This window comes from Schistocerca piceifrons, chromosome 1, assembly GCF_021461385.2.
Source record: "Schistocerca piceifrons isolate TAMUIC-IGC-003096 chromosome 1, iqSchPice1.1, whole genome shotgun sequence".
Lineage (NCBI taxonomy): Eukaryota > Metazoa > Arthropoda > Insecta > Orthoptera > Acrididae > Schistocerca > Schistocerca piceifrons.
Genome location: NC_060138.1, coordinates 660,090,327 through 660,108,818, shown reverse-complemented (window position 1 = coordinate 660,108,818; position 18,492 = coordinate 660,090,327). Strand labels below are relative to the sequence as shown.

Genomic DNA, 18,492 nt, shown 5'->3' with positions numbered 1-18,492 from the left:
CACCCGTTTTCTCCTCCAATTGCAAGAACATTCTGTTTGCACCCACCTACATAGGGAGAAAGGACCATAATGATGAAATATGAGAAATCAGGACTCGCACAGAAAAACTTAAGTGCTAGTTTTTCCTGTGTGCCGTTTGAGAACGGAATGGTAGAGAGACAGCTTGAAGGTGGTTCAATGAACCCTACGACAGGCACTTTGTTGTGAACAGCAGAGTAATCATGTAGATGTAGATGAAGTTAGGACATTTGGCAGGATGGGATTGTGGCTAGTCATAGAAGAGGTCGCAGAAATCTGAATGTGGATCTAATGGCTGTCAGAAAGTGGATAAAGAGATCTAGGTGTTTGGAAGACGGCGTTTTTCGTTTAGAAGTTATTTGGAGGGCATTATGGAAGAGTGAGGGGAAAGTAGTTGTATAACATTCTGATAATCATCTGTTGGCATGTTATTCTACTATTTTACCTACCAATCTAAATAGTAAATTGTCTTTCACATATTCTTGGTCATTCAAAAGGGTTTTCTTTTCAGATTTGGTTTATTGTATATAATAATTTTCTTGTGATTTTATATGATTCTTTTACTGTTTATTTTGATAATTCTCAAGAGGTTGGGTTGTAATTATGTTTTCTGAGATGCTCTGCAAATGTGGAGCAATTTGTTCAAATGATGAGGAATGCATATTTCAGCTGGAAAAATGAACAATTGTAAATAATAAATCATGACAGTAGCAATTACAATGTGAACTGTTTCCTAATTTACAAATACTGCATATAAAAACAGAAATCTATTATGCCAGATTAAATCTACTTACTGTTAAAGGCAAAATGCAACTGGATTGTAAAAAAATATACAGTGTAGCAAGAAAAAGGCACTTCAATTTATGAAACAAATATTTACACACATGCTGCAAATAATCACCAAGTAAACAAATTTGTCATGGTATAATGTTTGCAGATACTTGTGGCAATTAATATTCTCAGAGAACACATTAACTTTTAAGAACCTGATAATGGGATCATGTCTTTCTGAAACATGTTGTGATTTTAGATTAAATAAAGCACTCATCTGGACAACTGGGCATCAGTATTCCACACTGATACATTACTAAACGAAAATAAATAAATAAACAAAATATGCCAAAGTTGGAATGCAATATGTACTTCACTATGCTCAAGGAAATTGGCTGAATTTATTAATATTAAAAAAATACTCTCAATGCTCTAATGAAAATCACTTTACACATACACCTTGCAACAATGCCAGGAAAGAGTTAAATTAATCCACTAGTCAATACCTGTTTCGAAGACAACCGAGGGTCCCTGGAGTACAGGCGTACTTCCCAATTGCCAGGAGCACAAGGATTTAGGCTTTCTACCAAAGTTCTCAATGCTCCGAACTGTGTAGGAGAAAACTGGTAAGCCAGAGTCAAATGTAAGGACTTCACGTGCGGTTCCATACTGACAGCTGGAAAAAGATAAATAACTGTACAATTGTAAATACAATAAGACTATGCAGAGTATATGCTAGCAAAAAAAGGTTTTCAGGAAGTCATAACAAAAAAATAAAACATGCACCAGAATGGAACTGAGGGAGGAAAGCAAGCAGTATTTTCACATTAATCTAAATACACGCCAATTTGGCACAAGAGTATTCAGTGAACACATTTCTGCTCTTATAAATAATTACAATGTATAAGGGATTGATTATCAGTTCAAAATCTTGACAACCAAGTTATTGTGGTGGCATTCAGCCTGAAGACTGATTTGATGCAGCTCTCCATTCTACTCTATCCTGTGGGAGCCTCTTCATCTCTGGGTAACTACTACAACCTACATCCTTCTGAATCTGCTTACTGTATTCATCTCTTGGTCTCCCTCTATGATTATTATCTCCCCCCCCCCCCCTCCCACACACACACACACACACACACACACACACACACACACACACACACACACACACACACACACACACTTCCATCCAATACTAAATTGGTGATCCCTTGATGCCTCAGAATGTGTCCTACGAACCTATCCCTTCTATTAGTCAAGTTGTGCCACAAATTTCTCTTCTCCCCAATTCTTTTCAGTACCTCCTCGTTAGTTACATGATCTACCCATCTAATCTTCAGTATTCTTCTGTAGAACTACATTTCAGAAGCTTCTATTCTCTTCTTGTCGAAACAAGTTATCATCATGTTTCACTTCCACACATGGTTACACTCCATACAAACACTTTCAGAAAGGGCTTCCTGACACTTGAATCTATACTCGATGTCAAATTTCTCTTCTTCAGAAATGCTTTTCTTGACTGCCAGTCTACACTTTACGTCCTCTCTACTTCAACCATCATCAGTTATTTAGCTGCCCAAATAGCAAAACTCATCTACTACTTTAAGTGTCTCCTTTTCTAATTCCCACAGCATCATCTGATTTAAACTGACTACAGTCCATTATCTTTGTTTTGCTTTTGTTGATGTTTATCTTATATCCTCCTTTCAAGACATTTTCCATTCCATTCAACTGCTCTTCCAATGTAATCAGCAAATCTCAAAGTTCTTATTTCTTCTCCCTAGACTTTAATTCCTACTCCAAATTTTTCTTCTATTTCCTTTAGTTTTTGCTCAATATACAGACTGAATAATGTCAGGGACAGGCTACAACTGTGTCTCACTCCCTTCTCAATCACTGCTTTCCTTTCATGCCCCTTGACTCTTGTAACTGCCATCTGGTTTCTTTACAAATTGCAAATAGCCTTTCACTCCATGTATTTTATCCTTAATATCTTCAGAATTTTAAAGAAATTATTCCAGTCAACATTATCAAAAGCTTTCTCTATGTCTACAAATACTACAAATGTAGGTTTGCCTTTCCTTAACCTATCTTCTAAGAGAAGTTGTGGGGTCAGTATTGCCTCACATGTTCTACATTTCTCTGGAGCCCAAACTGATCTTCCCCGAAGTTGGCTTCTACCAGTTTCTCCATTCTTCTGTAAAGAGTTTGTGTTATTATTTGCAACCATGACTTATTAAGCTAATAGTTCAGTAATTTTCAAAACTATCAGCACCAGATTTCTTTGGAAATGGAATGATTATATTCTTTTTGAAGTCTGATGGAATGTCACCTACTTTGAGGGCCTTGGTTCAACTAACGTCTTTCAGTGTGCTCTGTCAAATACTTCTCGCAATATCATCTCTCCCATCTCATGTTCATCTACGTCCTCTCCCCTTTCTATAATATTCCTTTAAAGTTAGTGTCCTTTGAATGGACCCTCTATATACTCCTCCAAACTTTCAGGTTTCTCTTCTTTGCTTAGGACTGGTTTTTCATCTGAGCTCTTGCTATTTAAACAGCTGCTTCTCTTTTCTCATAGACGTTTGTATTCACTTTCACCTGCTTCATTTACCACATTTTTATATTTACTGCTTTCATCAATTAAATTCATTATCTCCTGTGATATCCAAGGATTTCCAGTAGGCCTTGGCTTTTTACCTTATTGATCCTCTGCTGCCTAACTCTTTCATCTACTGCATTTCTTTCCCCTGTTCTAGTCAATCATTGCCTAATGCTCCCTCTGAAAAACTCTACAACCTCTGGTTCTTTCAGTTTGTCCAGGTCCTATCTCCTTAAATTCCTACCTTTCTGTAGTTTCTTCAGTTTTAATCTGGAGTTCCTAATCAATAAATTGTGGCCCAAGACCACATCTGCCCTGGAAATGTCTTACAATTTAAAATCTGATTCCTAAGTCTCTGTCTTACCACTATATAAATCAATCTCAAACCTCTTGGTATCTTCAGGTCTCTTTCACATATACACCCTTCTTAAACCAAGTGTTAGCTATGATTAAATTATGCCCTGTGCAAAATTCTACCAGACTGCTTCCTCTTTCATTCCTTCCCCCTCCCCCCCATCAATATTTACTTACTACTTTTCCTTCTCTACCTTTTCCTACTATCGAATTCCAGTCACTCATGACTATTAAATTTTTGACTCCCTTAACTATCTGAATAATTTATTTTATCTCATTATACATTTCCTCAATCTCCTCCTCATCTGCTGAGCTAGTTGGCATATAAACTTGTACTACAGTGGTGGGTGTGGGCTTCTTGTCTATCTTGGCTACAATAATGTGTCCAGTATGCTGTTTGTAGTAGGTTATCCATGCTCCTATTTTTTCTATTCATTATTAAATGTACTCCTACATTACCCCTATTCGATTTTGTATTTATAAACCTCTATTCATCTGACCAGAAGTTCTCTTACTCTTGCCACCAAACTTCACTAACTCCCACTATATCTCACTTTAATCTATCCATTTCTCTTTTTAAAGTAACCTCCCTGTCCAATAAAGGGATCTGCCATTCCACACTCCAATCTGTAGGACATCAGTTTTGTTTCTCCTGATAACGACATCCTCCTGAGTAGTCCCCACCCACAGATCCAAATAGAGTAGTATTTTAGCTCCAGAATATTTTACACAAGAGGATTTCATCAACATTTAACCATGCAATAGAGCTGCATGTCTTCGGGAAAAATTACAACTGTAGTTTCCTTATGCTTTCAGCCGTTCACATCATTGGCACAGAACGGCTGTTTTGGTTGATAACATAAGGCCAGATCAGTCAACCATAAAGACTGTTTTGCCCCTGCAACTACTGAGAAGGGTGCTGCCCCTCTTCAGGAACCACACATTTGTCTGGCCTCTCAACAGATATCCCTCAATTGTGGTTGCACCTACGGTACAGCTATCTGTATCACTGAGGCATGAAGGCCTTCCTACCAGTGGCAAGATCCATGGTTCACTGGGGGGGGGGGTTGACAGGAGGGGAGGCGGCCCTTGACACCTATACAAAAACAGATATATTAACTTGCAGTAAATTCCAAGGTGATATATATTCCCAAAAAGAAGTGGGTAAGTAGGTTTTTGTTTTTCTACTTGTGCACATGTCGAAAAAACAAAATAATGTGCACATATACTACCATGCCTACAGAAATTTTGGTTGCGGCTACAATAATGTTTTTCTGTGAAACACTTACAGGCTTTGAAAACTAAAACTGCCATCTGCATAGTACAGTAGGCACAGTGTACCAGCTGAACAATCTGGACTGGGATTATCCTTAGACTTGACTAAAAAGAGAAACTGTTGCAATATAGAACAATGTGGTATGACAACCATTCAATCAATATGATGATGTGCTACTCAAATGGTAGTAATTAGTTACACACTTAATGCATCACTTTAACAATGTACTTTTTAATTTTGGACCCTTACATTAAAAACTACAAATCCGTCTGTTAGTAAGTTTCACACTGATAATATTCTGTAAAGTTGGGGAGCATAATAGACTGTACTAAAGTTGTGCATCTCTGGAAAAGTAAAATTTTAAGTTAGTCACACTTGTGATTCTAGGAAGGCATACACATTCCAAATTCCATCTATCAGTTGACCATTTGATTATGGAAACCACAACATTCTTTGCACATGAAAATCATTTCCCTGGGCCAAAATACTAGCAGCAAGCAATATGTTACAATATTTGTATATTTCTGTTGTTGTTGTATATAAGCAATGTTCTGCCTTGTAATGATACAATGGTAAAAGTTATTCTTTTTGATAAAGGGAGCATCACAATCTAATTTACAACATACAAACCTATATAAAGATTTATAAGTGAAAATTTTGTTACAATTATTGATGCCTTGTTTTCTTTTTATCATCATTGTACTTAGAAGTAACATGCTGCATACAGCTCTGTATGAACCAGGATAACTGCGACTCAAAAAAACTAAGTATTGATAACAACTAAATTAGAAACTGTATGTTACAGGCAGTCTTAAACAATTTTGGGTCTGCAGTTTTTTTTATAGATTTTCATAATGAAATTTCAAAGGTAGATAATTGTGCATATTTGACATGTTCTACATTAGAGGGGTATTAAGAGAGCATCATTCTAGACTACGCAAATAACAAGCTAACAAACTGCCATTAAGCTGCCACCAATCAATCAACTGCTACAATTCATGGAAATTTCATGTATCTCAAGTAGGTTAGTAACAGACTACTGAAAAGTCTTGGCTGTTATACAACTGACTGAATGATGAGATTGTACAGCTGAGTCACTGAGCAGTTGACTGTCACATAAACAAGACTGAAAACATTGCTGAGCTTTCGATAATGTTCTTCTTCAGAGCTAAAAATACGCAAATACGTACATACATGCACATCACCTCCATGTGGTAGAGAAGGGGCAAAGTTTGTCTCACAAGCAATTAATGAAGCAGGGACCGAATGTCTCTTTAGATAAGGAGATCCCTTTTGCCAAGTGCCAACAGCCTCCTTCGATGCGTGAGTGAGGCACTCTCTTTATCTTGGAGTGGGAAATCACTTGTAAAGGCGGATAAGCCTGGCAAGGATATTGGCATAGCATAAAGAATGCAAGGGGAAATTACTGCACTAAAAACCCATATGGTATCCGTGGTCCCATTGAACTGTGCTCTCAACTACGGTTGTTCCTGAGAAGAAGTATGCTGGCATAGGTCTACACAACTGGATATCTGGGTGGGCACGTAACTGGAATAACTGTGCACTGAATTAAATCAAGAGAAAAAGAGGAAATGGAGAAACATCTCTATCGAGGACTGCTGCATGGCATGTGGAAACAAAGAATAAGGAAGCAAAATTAGAAAACATGAACAAAGAAATGGAGGGATGTAATATCATTCTTTTAGAGTTAAGCAAGGGGCAGTTGGAAGGAGGAGGAGAATTTATGTCCGGAGAGTAAGAGGAGGAGGAGGAGGAGGAGGAGGAGGAGGAGGAGGAGGAGGTGGTGGTGGTGGTGGTGGTTTATTTGTCCAGAGACAATGTACGCTGTAAGGATTTTGTCAGAAAATACATAGCATAATAAACAAACAAACAAACAAACACACACACACACACACACACACACACACACACACACACACACACACACAGGAAGTACAGTATCTCATGCAATACAATGGTGCATAGTACAATACACAATATTACGTCCAAAACTAGACACACATCTTTGATTAATTACGCAAATGAATGAAAAAGATATTTTATATGCAATACTTAGTAGAATTTATATATGCAATACTTAGTTGAATTTATATACAAATACATAATAGTCACAAGGCATTTGTTCAAAATATTCATTCAGATCATAGTAAACACTCGACTGAAGACAGTATTGACACTGACTGCAGCATATAATGTACGAATATAGTTACTTGCTACTAGGTTATTGCAGGTATTCATTTACACTGTAATAGCAGCTGGTCATTAAAAATTTGAATATTGCTTCCTTAAATGAAAACAATTTTTTAAAATTTCTTTTATCTGTGTCGGAAGTTTGTTATACAACTGAATACCTTGAATGTTTGTTTGTTTTTGTGCTAAAGCCTTGTTTACTACTTTTATATGAATACATTCCTGTATTGTATGAAGGCATATCTCAGCCAGTTTTGAAACTGTCAGTGTGCATTTTTTATTAATTACATTGTTCGTATATAAAGGCATGGTAAGCGTAGAATATTTAGTTGTTCAAATAAGTGCTTGGATTGTGTTAGCCTTGACCTGTTGGTTATTAGTCTTAACAGCTTGTTTTTGTAGTGTGAACGTGGTTTCTATACTTGTCTTGTTATGGCCCAAGGAAGTGAGGCCATAGATAAACAGAATGAATATAAGAAAAGCAGACAATTCTGCTACACTGTCTACTACACACAATACTAATTACACTTAATGCACGGCAGGCAGAACTTAACTTGTTAGTGATGCAGAGGAGGGGCTCTTTCCAGTCTACGGACACCTAAAAATTTTGTAACAGCTACCACTTCTATATTTTGTATTCTATCTGACTGTTTTCCTGTAATGCTTATAATTAGTTTCTGAAATATTTATAGTTAACTTGTTCATTTCAAACCAATTATGTAAATATTCCAAAACTCTAGTTGTAGATTTTGCCAATATCTGGTATATATCAGTTAAACAACATTTGTACCACCAGCAAACAGGGTTATGTATCATTGATTGGAATCTTGATGTCAATTATATAATAAGAAATAAGAGAGGTCTTAGAATACTTCCCTGTGGTGCCTCTACTGGTATGGTCTGCAACTCTGATCTATAACCAACACTTTAGTTTTTAATGTTGGCTGAGGTAATTTCTGCTACCTGTCTCCTGTTATGGAGATAAGACTGAAACTATTTTTTTGCACTTCCTTGTGTACCAGGAGCCTCCAATTTGTCTAACAAGATATCATGTTGGACACTATTCAAAATCCTTTGTTAAGTCCAAGTTTATTCCTATTGTACTGCTGTTTGTCTAATTCCATTCAATATTATCAGTGAACTGATTCTGTACCCAAGTCTTTGTGAAGACCATGTTGGTTTAGACACAAGAGAGAGAATTTTTCAAGGAAATTTGTAATCCTGTGTTTCTTGACCGCCTCTACTACTTTTGAAAATACTGATAACAAAGCTACTGGTCTATAGTCTCCGATTTCACATATACTTCCCTTTTTATACAATAGTTTTATTTTTGAAATTTTTAATCTTTGGGAAAACACTCCTTCTCACACTTTTTATACACTGGTTTAATTTTGAAAATTTTAAACTATGTGGAAACACTCCTTTCTGATAATGATAAAAATACTTCTGATATGGAGAGTGGTTCTGATGTGAAATTGGCACAATTTATTATGACTGAATCAGATACTTCATCAGTCCCTAAAGACATTTTGTTCTTCATCATTTTTATTATTCTTAAACTTCTGAGTTATTTGTAGGCTGTAGCAATACTGAATTATTACAAAGGATCAGAAATGAAGGAAAATGAGGACAAGGTTGTATACAGGAAACATCTGTACAAAAACGTAGTGAGGGTTATTCCAGTGAGTGGCAGAGGGTTAGCAGTGAAACTGAAGAGCAACTCTGTGGCTACACTGATTATTCATGTTTAATGCCAACATCAGATGCAAGAAAAGATGAAGTGAATGAAAAGATAAGAAAATTCTATTTTTGTAACTGAATTTATTTGTGTGTACCATACATTTTTCAACTATTCATGCTAGGCACGCACATGCATGCGCACGCGCGCTCAAAAACACACACACACACACACACACACACACACACACACACACACACACAGAGAGAGAGAGAGAGAGAGAGAGAGAGAGAGAGATGGATTTTTCTTATCTATATGATAAAAAATAATTGATAATACTTGGTTTAAGCACCATAAGCAGAGACTACACACATGGAAAGCTCTGACTGTGTATAAAACAGGCTCTTTTATAATCAACGAGGGATTCAAAACCAACATTAAGATGGCAAAATCCTTTCCATGTGCAGATGCCAACTCGGATCATAACTGACTCATAGAAGATACTAGGACAAGATTAAAGTTCAGTAAGCAGAGTACAACACATAAGAAAATGGAATGTTGGGGAACTGAAGACTGGGGACTTCAAGAAATAGTACATTCACCACGTGGAAAATAAATTGGAACATGTAAGGAGAAGCACAGAAGTCACTGAAGAGTGGAATACCATTAGAAATGCAATGTTGGAAGCATTAGATACAGAAATTGGACACCTAAAAAGAAAAAGAAATAAGAAAGAGTGGAAAACATGATGTATGTTGGGTAAAATTTATGGATGTAGGAAGTGGAAAAAACTAATATTTGGAAGAAAGAAAGATACTGTACAGAAAACTGAACAATGAACAACAAAGTTAACTGACCAGGCTACAGAGAATTCGGTCAAGAAACAATGTGAGGAAATATAAAGATAAGAAAACAAAGGAAAACAGGACGAAATGTATAGAACACTGAAATCCTTTACATGAAGAGAAGTAAGGAAAATAAACAAACACGAAATGTTAGATGAAACTTGGAAGACGACGTTATGTACAGAAGAGGAGAAGAAAATGTGGATGGACTATGTGAAAGAGTTATACAGTGCAGAGTTGGGTGAGACTGACTGGTTCTGAAGATGAAGGGGAACAAGTATGAGCAAGACTAATGTCCTGAAAATGGAATTGGAGAAGGGAATTCAAGAGCTCCAGGAAAAGAAATCACTGGGCTATGATAGAATACCATCTGAGGTACTGAAAGTATTAGGTCCAGATTCAACAGCCAGATTGAATGAGGTAGTAAACAGAATTTATGACATACGAATTTGGCCTCAAAGATCTACTCAAGAACATTCGAGTACCTTTACCTAAAAGTACAACTCAAAAGAATGTAAATACTACACGACAATTAGTTTTTCAGTCATGTTACAAAAGCTGTAACAAGATACATACTATGGAGTATTGAAAAGAAAACTGAAGAAAATACTGGTGAAGACTAGCTCAGGTTCAAAAAAGTAAAGGAACACGATAATGCTATAGGTTGTCTGGGGGTGACTGGCTAAAGAATGACAGAAATGAACAAGGTGGTGCATATTCGTTTTATCGACTGGGAGAAGGCTTTTGAGAGAGTCAACATGAGTATGCTGCTGAGAACTTTAAAAGTTGTTGATACAGAGTGGAAATATAGAAGATTAATAAAGGAGAAGTACACAAAGCAGAAAGTGACAGAGTGAAGAGATGAGCATTTGATGGGTTGTAGGGCAAGGATACTCAATGTTACCAAAGATGTTATGTGAATGATCAGACTGTGCCAGTGGACTCTGAAGAGGATCTGCAGCAAATACTGAAGGGTGTTGCAATAAGGGGCAAGGTGTATGGAATAAAGATTAATATAGTAAAGACAAAGATGGTAAAATAAGCAAGAAGGGAGCTCCAGTTCTTAGATGGACAAGAGACAGAACAAGTAAAATCCTTTCTGTGTCTGGAAAGTTTAATGATATTGAACACAAGCTTTACAAAAGAAATAAACAGGGGGGGGGGGGATTTCTATGGGAAAGAGAACACTTGTGAGGATGAAGCAGTAACTAACATATAGAAGAAATGAGATGGAGCTGAGCAAAAGATTTGATAAATGTTATACCTGGAGTGCAATGTTATACAGCAGTGTTAAGAAGACAGAAAAAAATATGTTTATACAACTCTGAAATGTAGCTATGGAGCAGAATGTTTAAGGTGGAGTGGACTGACAGACTCAGAAATGAAGGTGTAACGAAGAAAATAGGGGAAGAAGGAAGATTACTGGAAGTGATGGGAAAGAGGAAACAATCTTGGCTGGGAGATATACAATGCACGAATTGTCTGCAACAAATAATTATAGAGGAAAAGGTGAAAGGATTGGGAGGAAAAGGGCAAACTTATGTTCTTAATTTGTTTATATGACCCTTGGAGTGTATGATTGCTGCTTGATTACCACACCACACAGGTGTTGATTCTACAATCAGTGCTCTCTGGTTAAGGCTCCTCAGTAATTCTCTCATCCACACCACTGCTCTTGCACAGGCTGCCACCGACACGTATTCTGCTTCCACTGTGTTCAGTGCAACTGCAGTTTGTTTCGTACTATTCCAGTGCATCAGAGGTTCTGCCAGTCATATTACATATCCTGTAATACTTTTATGATCCTCTGTACCAGTAATCCGCATCAGCAAATGCTTCAAATATTTGACCTGTGGGATGGTACAATATGGGATCAAAAGTATCCAGACATCGCCAAAAACAAATGTTTTTCATATTAGGTGCATTGTGCTGCCACCTACTGCGAGGTACTCCATATCAGAGACCTTAAAAGTCACTGGACATTGTGAGGGAGCAGAATGGGGCACTCCGCAGAACTCATGGACTTCGAATGTGGTCAGATGATTTGGTGTCACTTTGTCATACGTCCGTACACGAGATTCCCATGCTCCTAAACATCCCTAGGTCCACTGCTTCCGATGTGATAGTGAAGTGGAAATGTAAAGGGGCAGGTACAGCACAAAAGCATTCAGGCTGACCTAGTCTGTTGACTGACAGAGAAAGCTGACAATTGAAGAGGGTTGTAATGTGTAATAGGCAGACATCTATCCAGACCATCACACAGGAATTTCAAACTGCATCAGGATCCACTGCAAGTACAGTACAGTCCCATTAATCCAAACTAATAGGGACCAGACCCTGTTCGGATTACCAATTTGTTTGGATTAGCTGGAATTATTGTGACGAGTTTCTAGAATGAAGTATACCAAGCAGATAAGTAGGCACACCAGGTAACAAATGGAAACAAGTGTGGGAACAATGGCTCACTCTCACTCCCTGCCCTTGTTGTGCACTGTTGAGACATTTGTAGTGTCTAAGGTAAGTGCACTGCCAGTTGGCTCGCAAAGTGCTTAGTTATGTTAGTTATCAATCACTGGCACACGTAACAGTTGTATTGTATTCGTTCAGGTGTAGTAGTGTACATATTTTCACCATGAGCAAAGAGAAACATACAACGTTAACTCTCAAAAAAAAAATTGATTGCTTTGAAGCAGATAGACAATGGTGAGAATGTATCTGAACTGGCCACGGAACTGAGTGTTGGTAAAACAACCGTTTGTGATTGGAAGAAGAACCAATTGAAGCTTGAACAGTCCTGTGCAATGTCTTTGGGAAAAAAAACACTCGAAATTCAGCAGACTTTGAAACAGTCCCAGTACGATAAAGTGAATGAAGCTCTTTCCCTTTGGTTTACGCAGGAAAGAGAAAATGGAACTCCTTTGAGTGGAGCACTGGTTCAAGAGAAGGCTGTTTACCAGAATAACTTAATGAATGGTGCTGAGTCTTTTAGTGTGAGTAATGATTGGTTGGACAGATTCAAAAAAACGTCAAGGAATCCGACAGCTAACAATTACTGGACAGAAGCTTTCTTCTGACCGTGATGCAGCGAAGGAATACTTGGGTGAGTTTGGAAAAATGATAAGAGAATATTCTCTCCAACAAATTTATAACGCTGACGAACATGGCCTTAATTTTAGGGCATTCCCAACAAAAAGCCTGGCATAAAAAGCAGAAGACCATGTTCCTGGTTTTAAAATGTGCAAAGACCATGTGACTTCATTAGCGTGCAGCAACACTGCTGGTAATCACAAGTTGCCTTTAATGCTCACTGACAAATCTGCTAGGCCCAGAGCTTTTAAAAACTGCAACGTGAAGTCTCTGCCTGTATATTATCGCAACCAGAGAAAAGCATGGATGGATGGTAAACTGTTCAAAGAATGGTTTCACAGCCAGTCTGTTCCCTCTGTTTGATGGTTTTATAAGGAAAATCATTTGTCTCCCTGTGCAATCCTTTTGATTGACAACGTGCCATCTCACCCCAACACTGAGGAATTATGTGATGGAGAAATTGTGGCGAAGTTTTTGCCGCCGAATGTTACACCACTTCCACAGCAGATGGACCAGGGCATACTGCAAACATTACAACTGATTTACAGAAAACAATTTTTAAAAATGCTGATCCAAGACAATAGCATTCCTTTAGTGAACAAAATAAAAAAGACCAAAGTGAAGGATTTTGTTTATTGGGTCACTGAGGCATGGCAGAATATTTCAGAAAATACTCAGAGAAAATTCTGGAAAAAAACTGTGGACATCTCTTGAATTTCAGGACAACCTAGTTGAAAATGAAGAGGAAAACCTGCTACAAATGATTCAGACAATCCCTGGATGTGAAGAAGCTAGTGAAGGAGACGTAGATGGGTGGATGGGGCATGTGTGGAGAACCTTACTGACTGATTTAGTTGCTGCAGTGGCTCAAGACCAGGAAGAAGTGGACTGCTGAGACAGAAGTGGCAAAGAGGCTGAAAGGGACCAAGGAGAACTGGCACCACACAGTGACGCAGCAGAATCCCTTCACCTCACGCTACATTATTTGGAGCAACAGCCTACTGCTACACCTGCTGATTTGATGTTTATGAGATGATGGCGCAACTATGCGTCATAAAACAGACTGTCTTCATTACGCCAAAAAAAATTACTGAGTTTTTGTCACCTAAAAAGTAGGGATAAAATGTCCGCTGTATTTTAGTAAGTTTGTTATGCAGTGTTTAAATCTAATGTTTTCTTGCCAATTTTTCTAATACAGATTTACTGTATTGTGTAAATTAAAATAGTGTGTATGTACAGCAGTTTACCACACAATTTTCCATACTTAGACTAAAATTTTTTATGTTCAGACTAACTGAACATTCAGATTACCAGGATTCGGATTAGCGGGACTCTGCTGTACTATGACAGTTAGCTGGGAGGCGAGAAAACTTGGAGTGCATGGTCAAGCGGCTGCTCATAAGCCACACATCATGCCAGCATGATGTGGGGCTTATGAGCAGGCAACACCTCGCTTTGTGTAAAGAGCGTAAAAGTGTAAACATTGGACGATTGAACAGTGAAAAAACATTGTGTGAAGTGACGAATCATGGTACACAATATGGTGATTCAATGGCAGGGTGTGGGTATGGCGAATGCCTGGCAAACGTCATCTGTAAGTGTGTGTAGTGCCAACAGTAAAATTCTGAGGCAGTGGTGTTATGGTGTGGTCGTGTTTTTCATGGAAGGTGCTTGCAACCCTTGTTGTTTTGCGTGGCACTATCACAGCACAGATCTAAATTGATGTTTTAAGCACCTTCTTGCTTCCCACTTTTGAAGAGCAATTCGGGGATGGCAATTGCATGTTTCGACACAACTGAGCACCTGTTCATAATGCATGGCCTGTGGCGGAGTGGTTACAAGACAATAACATCCCTGTAATGGACTGGCCTGCACAGAGTCCTGACCTAAATCCTATAGAACACCTTTGGGATGTTTTGGAACGCCGATTTCGTGCCGGGCCTCACCAAATGACATCAATAACTCTCCTCAGTGGAGCACTCCGTGAAGAATGAGCTGCCATTCTCCAAGACACTTTCCAGCACCTGTGAGAGTGGAAGCTCTCATCAAGGCTAAGGGCGGGCCAACATCATATTGAATTCCAGCATTACCGATGGAGGGCACCATGAACTTGTAAGTAATTTTCAGCCAGGTATCCGGATACTTTCGATCACAAATTGTATGTGAGTTTTTAATGCACTGTTTCCTTCACATATCTTAGTACCCTTTTTGCTGCATTCCAATGGTTCATATAAACTTTGACAATATTGTGGCTACTTTGCTTCTGAAAAAGCTAGGTCTAGCCAAGTCCTCTGTGAAAGGTAAGGAAGGCCACCAATACGCTCACGATATGGAGGTTTTTATTTTCCTCATCACACTTATCATCAAGGAAACTATGTTTCATTTCCTTTGAGGTTTTGGTACACTTAGCATTTTGAAGCCCAAATCTATCATGCAGTTGATTAATGTACTTCTTCTGAGAATGACTAATTGTTCCATCTTCACTGTTCTCAAATTTCAGTCTTAAAATGTGGGACACGGTACCCATGTGCTTCATTTAAAAAAAAACTTTCTACAAAAGTGTTTACCTTTTGCTTCATCTCTTTATTTTGTGTAAATGTAATCATATCATCCATATATACAGGCAGAACAGCTTTACCTTCCTTTGCACTTAGCTCGTAAAGACATGGATCTATACCATTTCCAATAAATTCCAGTTTTTCTAGTGACTTATTGAAATGATCATCCCAGAATCTGCCAGTTTATTTCAGTCCATATATTGACTTGTTTAACTTGTAAAACAAACTTTCTTGACTATTCTTGATGAAATCTTTTGGCTCCTTTACCAAAAACAGCCTTTCTATCTTTTTCAGTGAGCTGCTCCACAAATAAGATTGCATGGTTATCTCTGGCACAAGTAGTGTATTGTCACCAACAGATTCCTCAGCCAAACCTTCGCTGCTAATTATCTTTGACCTTACTATATCTTTCCCCATGGCTTATGTTTTTCTGCCATCAGCCAACATTATGACCTCAGCTACAATATTTATATCAACAGCTGAAAAATAATTTTCATTTGGAGCCAAGTGATGAGTTACCCCAGAATCCACTATCCAGTTACCATCATTCAATGTTATTGTGCCACAGGTAGCACTCACACTAACAGAACCTAGTTTCTTTTGTTCCTCTTTAAATTTACCCATTTCAGGACAGTTTCTGGATATGTGAGCAATTTTGTGAACATTGTACCAAACAATTTTGTGTTGTTTCTTTCTTTGTTCATGTCCTTTGTCACGTTCCATAACTGGCATTTTTTGGTACTTTAGATTATTAGTATTAGCTTTCAATGACACTGCAGAATGTTTATTTTCATTATATTCATGACATCTAGAATCTTCAGCAAGCAGACACATTTTAACTGTAGCACACTTAACATCATTAATTGGCAAACTGCACAAAGCCGTAACTACTGCATCTCATTCAACTGGAAGCCCACTCAGAATAGTCATTGCTACATCTCCATATTCAATTTTATCACCAATGTTCATTAGATCTACTATAGATTTGTTTATCAGTCATACATAATTTTCCATAGATTCACAATTCTTCATTTTTATTGAATATAACTTCCATCTCAGTGTCACAGTGCAAAATCTGCTATCCTTTGGGGCATATAATTTTTTAAGTGCTTGCTATACTGTTTCTGGATTTCACAAATTTTGTATATGCATTTGCTGCTCGTTGCAAGTAGAAAGTACAACTTTCACTAGTGCCTTACCTCAATGTGTTATATATGCCTTTTTATCAGCAGCTGATGCACCTTCAGCAGGTTCCGTCTCACCAGGCTCAATTATAGTCCACACATCAGAGTCTAGTAGAATCATCTTCATCTTATTGACCAGGCAGAGTAATAACTCCACTTAGTTTCTCAACAGTGTGTATGTTCTCCATCATCTCTGTTTATTCTATCACTCATTTTACTGTTGTTTTCTTTCCCGCAAGGTCACAAACACAGATTAGCGTCACTTACTGTTTTCCAAATGTTTTGCACAAAAATTAACATCCAGTATGAGCAAATATTTTGTCTTCACCACACAGATGAGTTTTAGATCGGCTTATTAACACTAACACAGTTTTCTATATTCACTGGCATGACTGGACTCACAAGCATTTTGTAGTGGAATACAACTATCATATTACACACACATTACACACTGAAGAGCCAAAGAAACTGGTACACCTGTCTAATATCATGTATGGCCCCAACGAGCACACGGAAGTGCCGCAACACAACTAAGATCTGAAGTAGTGCTGGAGGGAATTGACACCATGAATCCTACAGGGCTGTCCATAAATCCGTAAGAGTATGAGGGGGTGGAGGTCTCTTCTGAACAGTATGCTTCAAGGCATCCCAGATATGCTCAACAATGTTCATGTCTGGGGAGTTTGCATGCCCCACACCATTACAGAGCCTCCACAATCCTGAATAGTCCCCGGCTGACAAGCAGGGTCCATGGATTCAAGAGGTTGTCTACATACCTGTACACATCTATCTACTGAATACAATTTGAAACGAGACTCGCCCGACCAGGCAATATGTTTCCAGTCATCAACAGACCAATGTCTGTTGACAGGCCCAGGCAAAGCATAAAGCTTTATGTCGTGCAGTCATCAAGGGTACATGAGTGAGCCTTTGGATCTGAAAGTCCATATCGATGATGTTTCGTTGAATGGTTTACACAGCACTGAAAGCTGCAGCAATTTGTGGAAGGGTTACACTTCTGTCATGTTGAACGATTCCCTTCAGTCATCACTGGTCCCATTCTTGCAGGATCTTTTTCCGGCCGCAGCAGTGTCAGAGATTTGATGTTTTAAAGGATTCCTGGTATTCACAGCACACTCGTGAAATGGCCATATGGGAAAATCTCCACTTCACCACTACCTTAAAGATGTGTCCCATTGCTCATACGCTGACTATAACACCAAGTTCAAACTCACTTAAATCTTGATAACCTGCTGTTGTAGCAGCACTAACCGATCTAACAACTGTGCCAGACACTTGCTGTCTTATATAGGAGTCGCTGACCACAGCCCATACTCTGCCTATTTCCATATCTCTGTATTTGGACATGCATACCTATACCAGTTTCTTTGGTGCTGCAATGTATTTATTGAGAGAAAAAAAGCAGTAACAGAGCAACACTGTACCAGCATTTTGATTGTCTTTTCAAATTACAACACAGATAATCCAACTATGTCATACAAATGGAATAAATAAAGGGCCTCCTCTCCACCTATTTATCTCTTAACATAAAAATTGATCCTCAATTGGAGCAACTCTCTCTCTTTTTGCATTCTTTTAAGCCTTTCAGTTCTCTTCACTTAATAGTACTGACCTTTTTAAATAGAGTTTATTCATAATACAATGAATATAATAGAGGGAAACATTTCACGTGGGAAAAATATATCTAAAAACAAAGATGATGTGACTTACCAAACAAAAGTGCTGGCAGGTCGATAGACACACAAACAAAAACAAACATACACAAAATTCAAGCTTTCGCAACCAACGGTTGCTTCATCAGGAAAGAGGGAAGGAGAGGGAAAGACGAAAGGATGTGGGTTTTAAGGGAGAGGGTAAGGAGTCATTCCAATAATGGGAGCGGAA

The 18,492-nt window shown here is 38.2% G+C and overlaps 1 protein-coding gene across 1 annotated transcript in view; it reads right to left on the bottom strand.

Annotated features, from left to right (window-relative positions):
* Positions 1 to 18,492, bottom strand: part of LOC124763951 (protein UBASH3A homolog) — a 260,599-nt gene that overhangs the window by 189,117 nt on the left and 52,990 nt on the right. Inside the window, 1 exon segment of the mRNA XM_047249130.1 lies at positions 1,296 to 1,465. Coding sequence (XP_047105086.1) covers positions 1,296 to 1,465 — 170 coding nt within the window.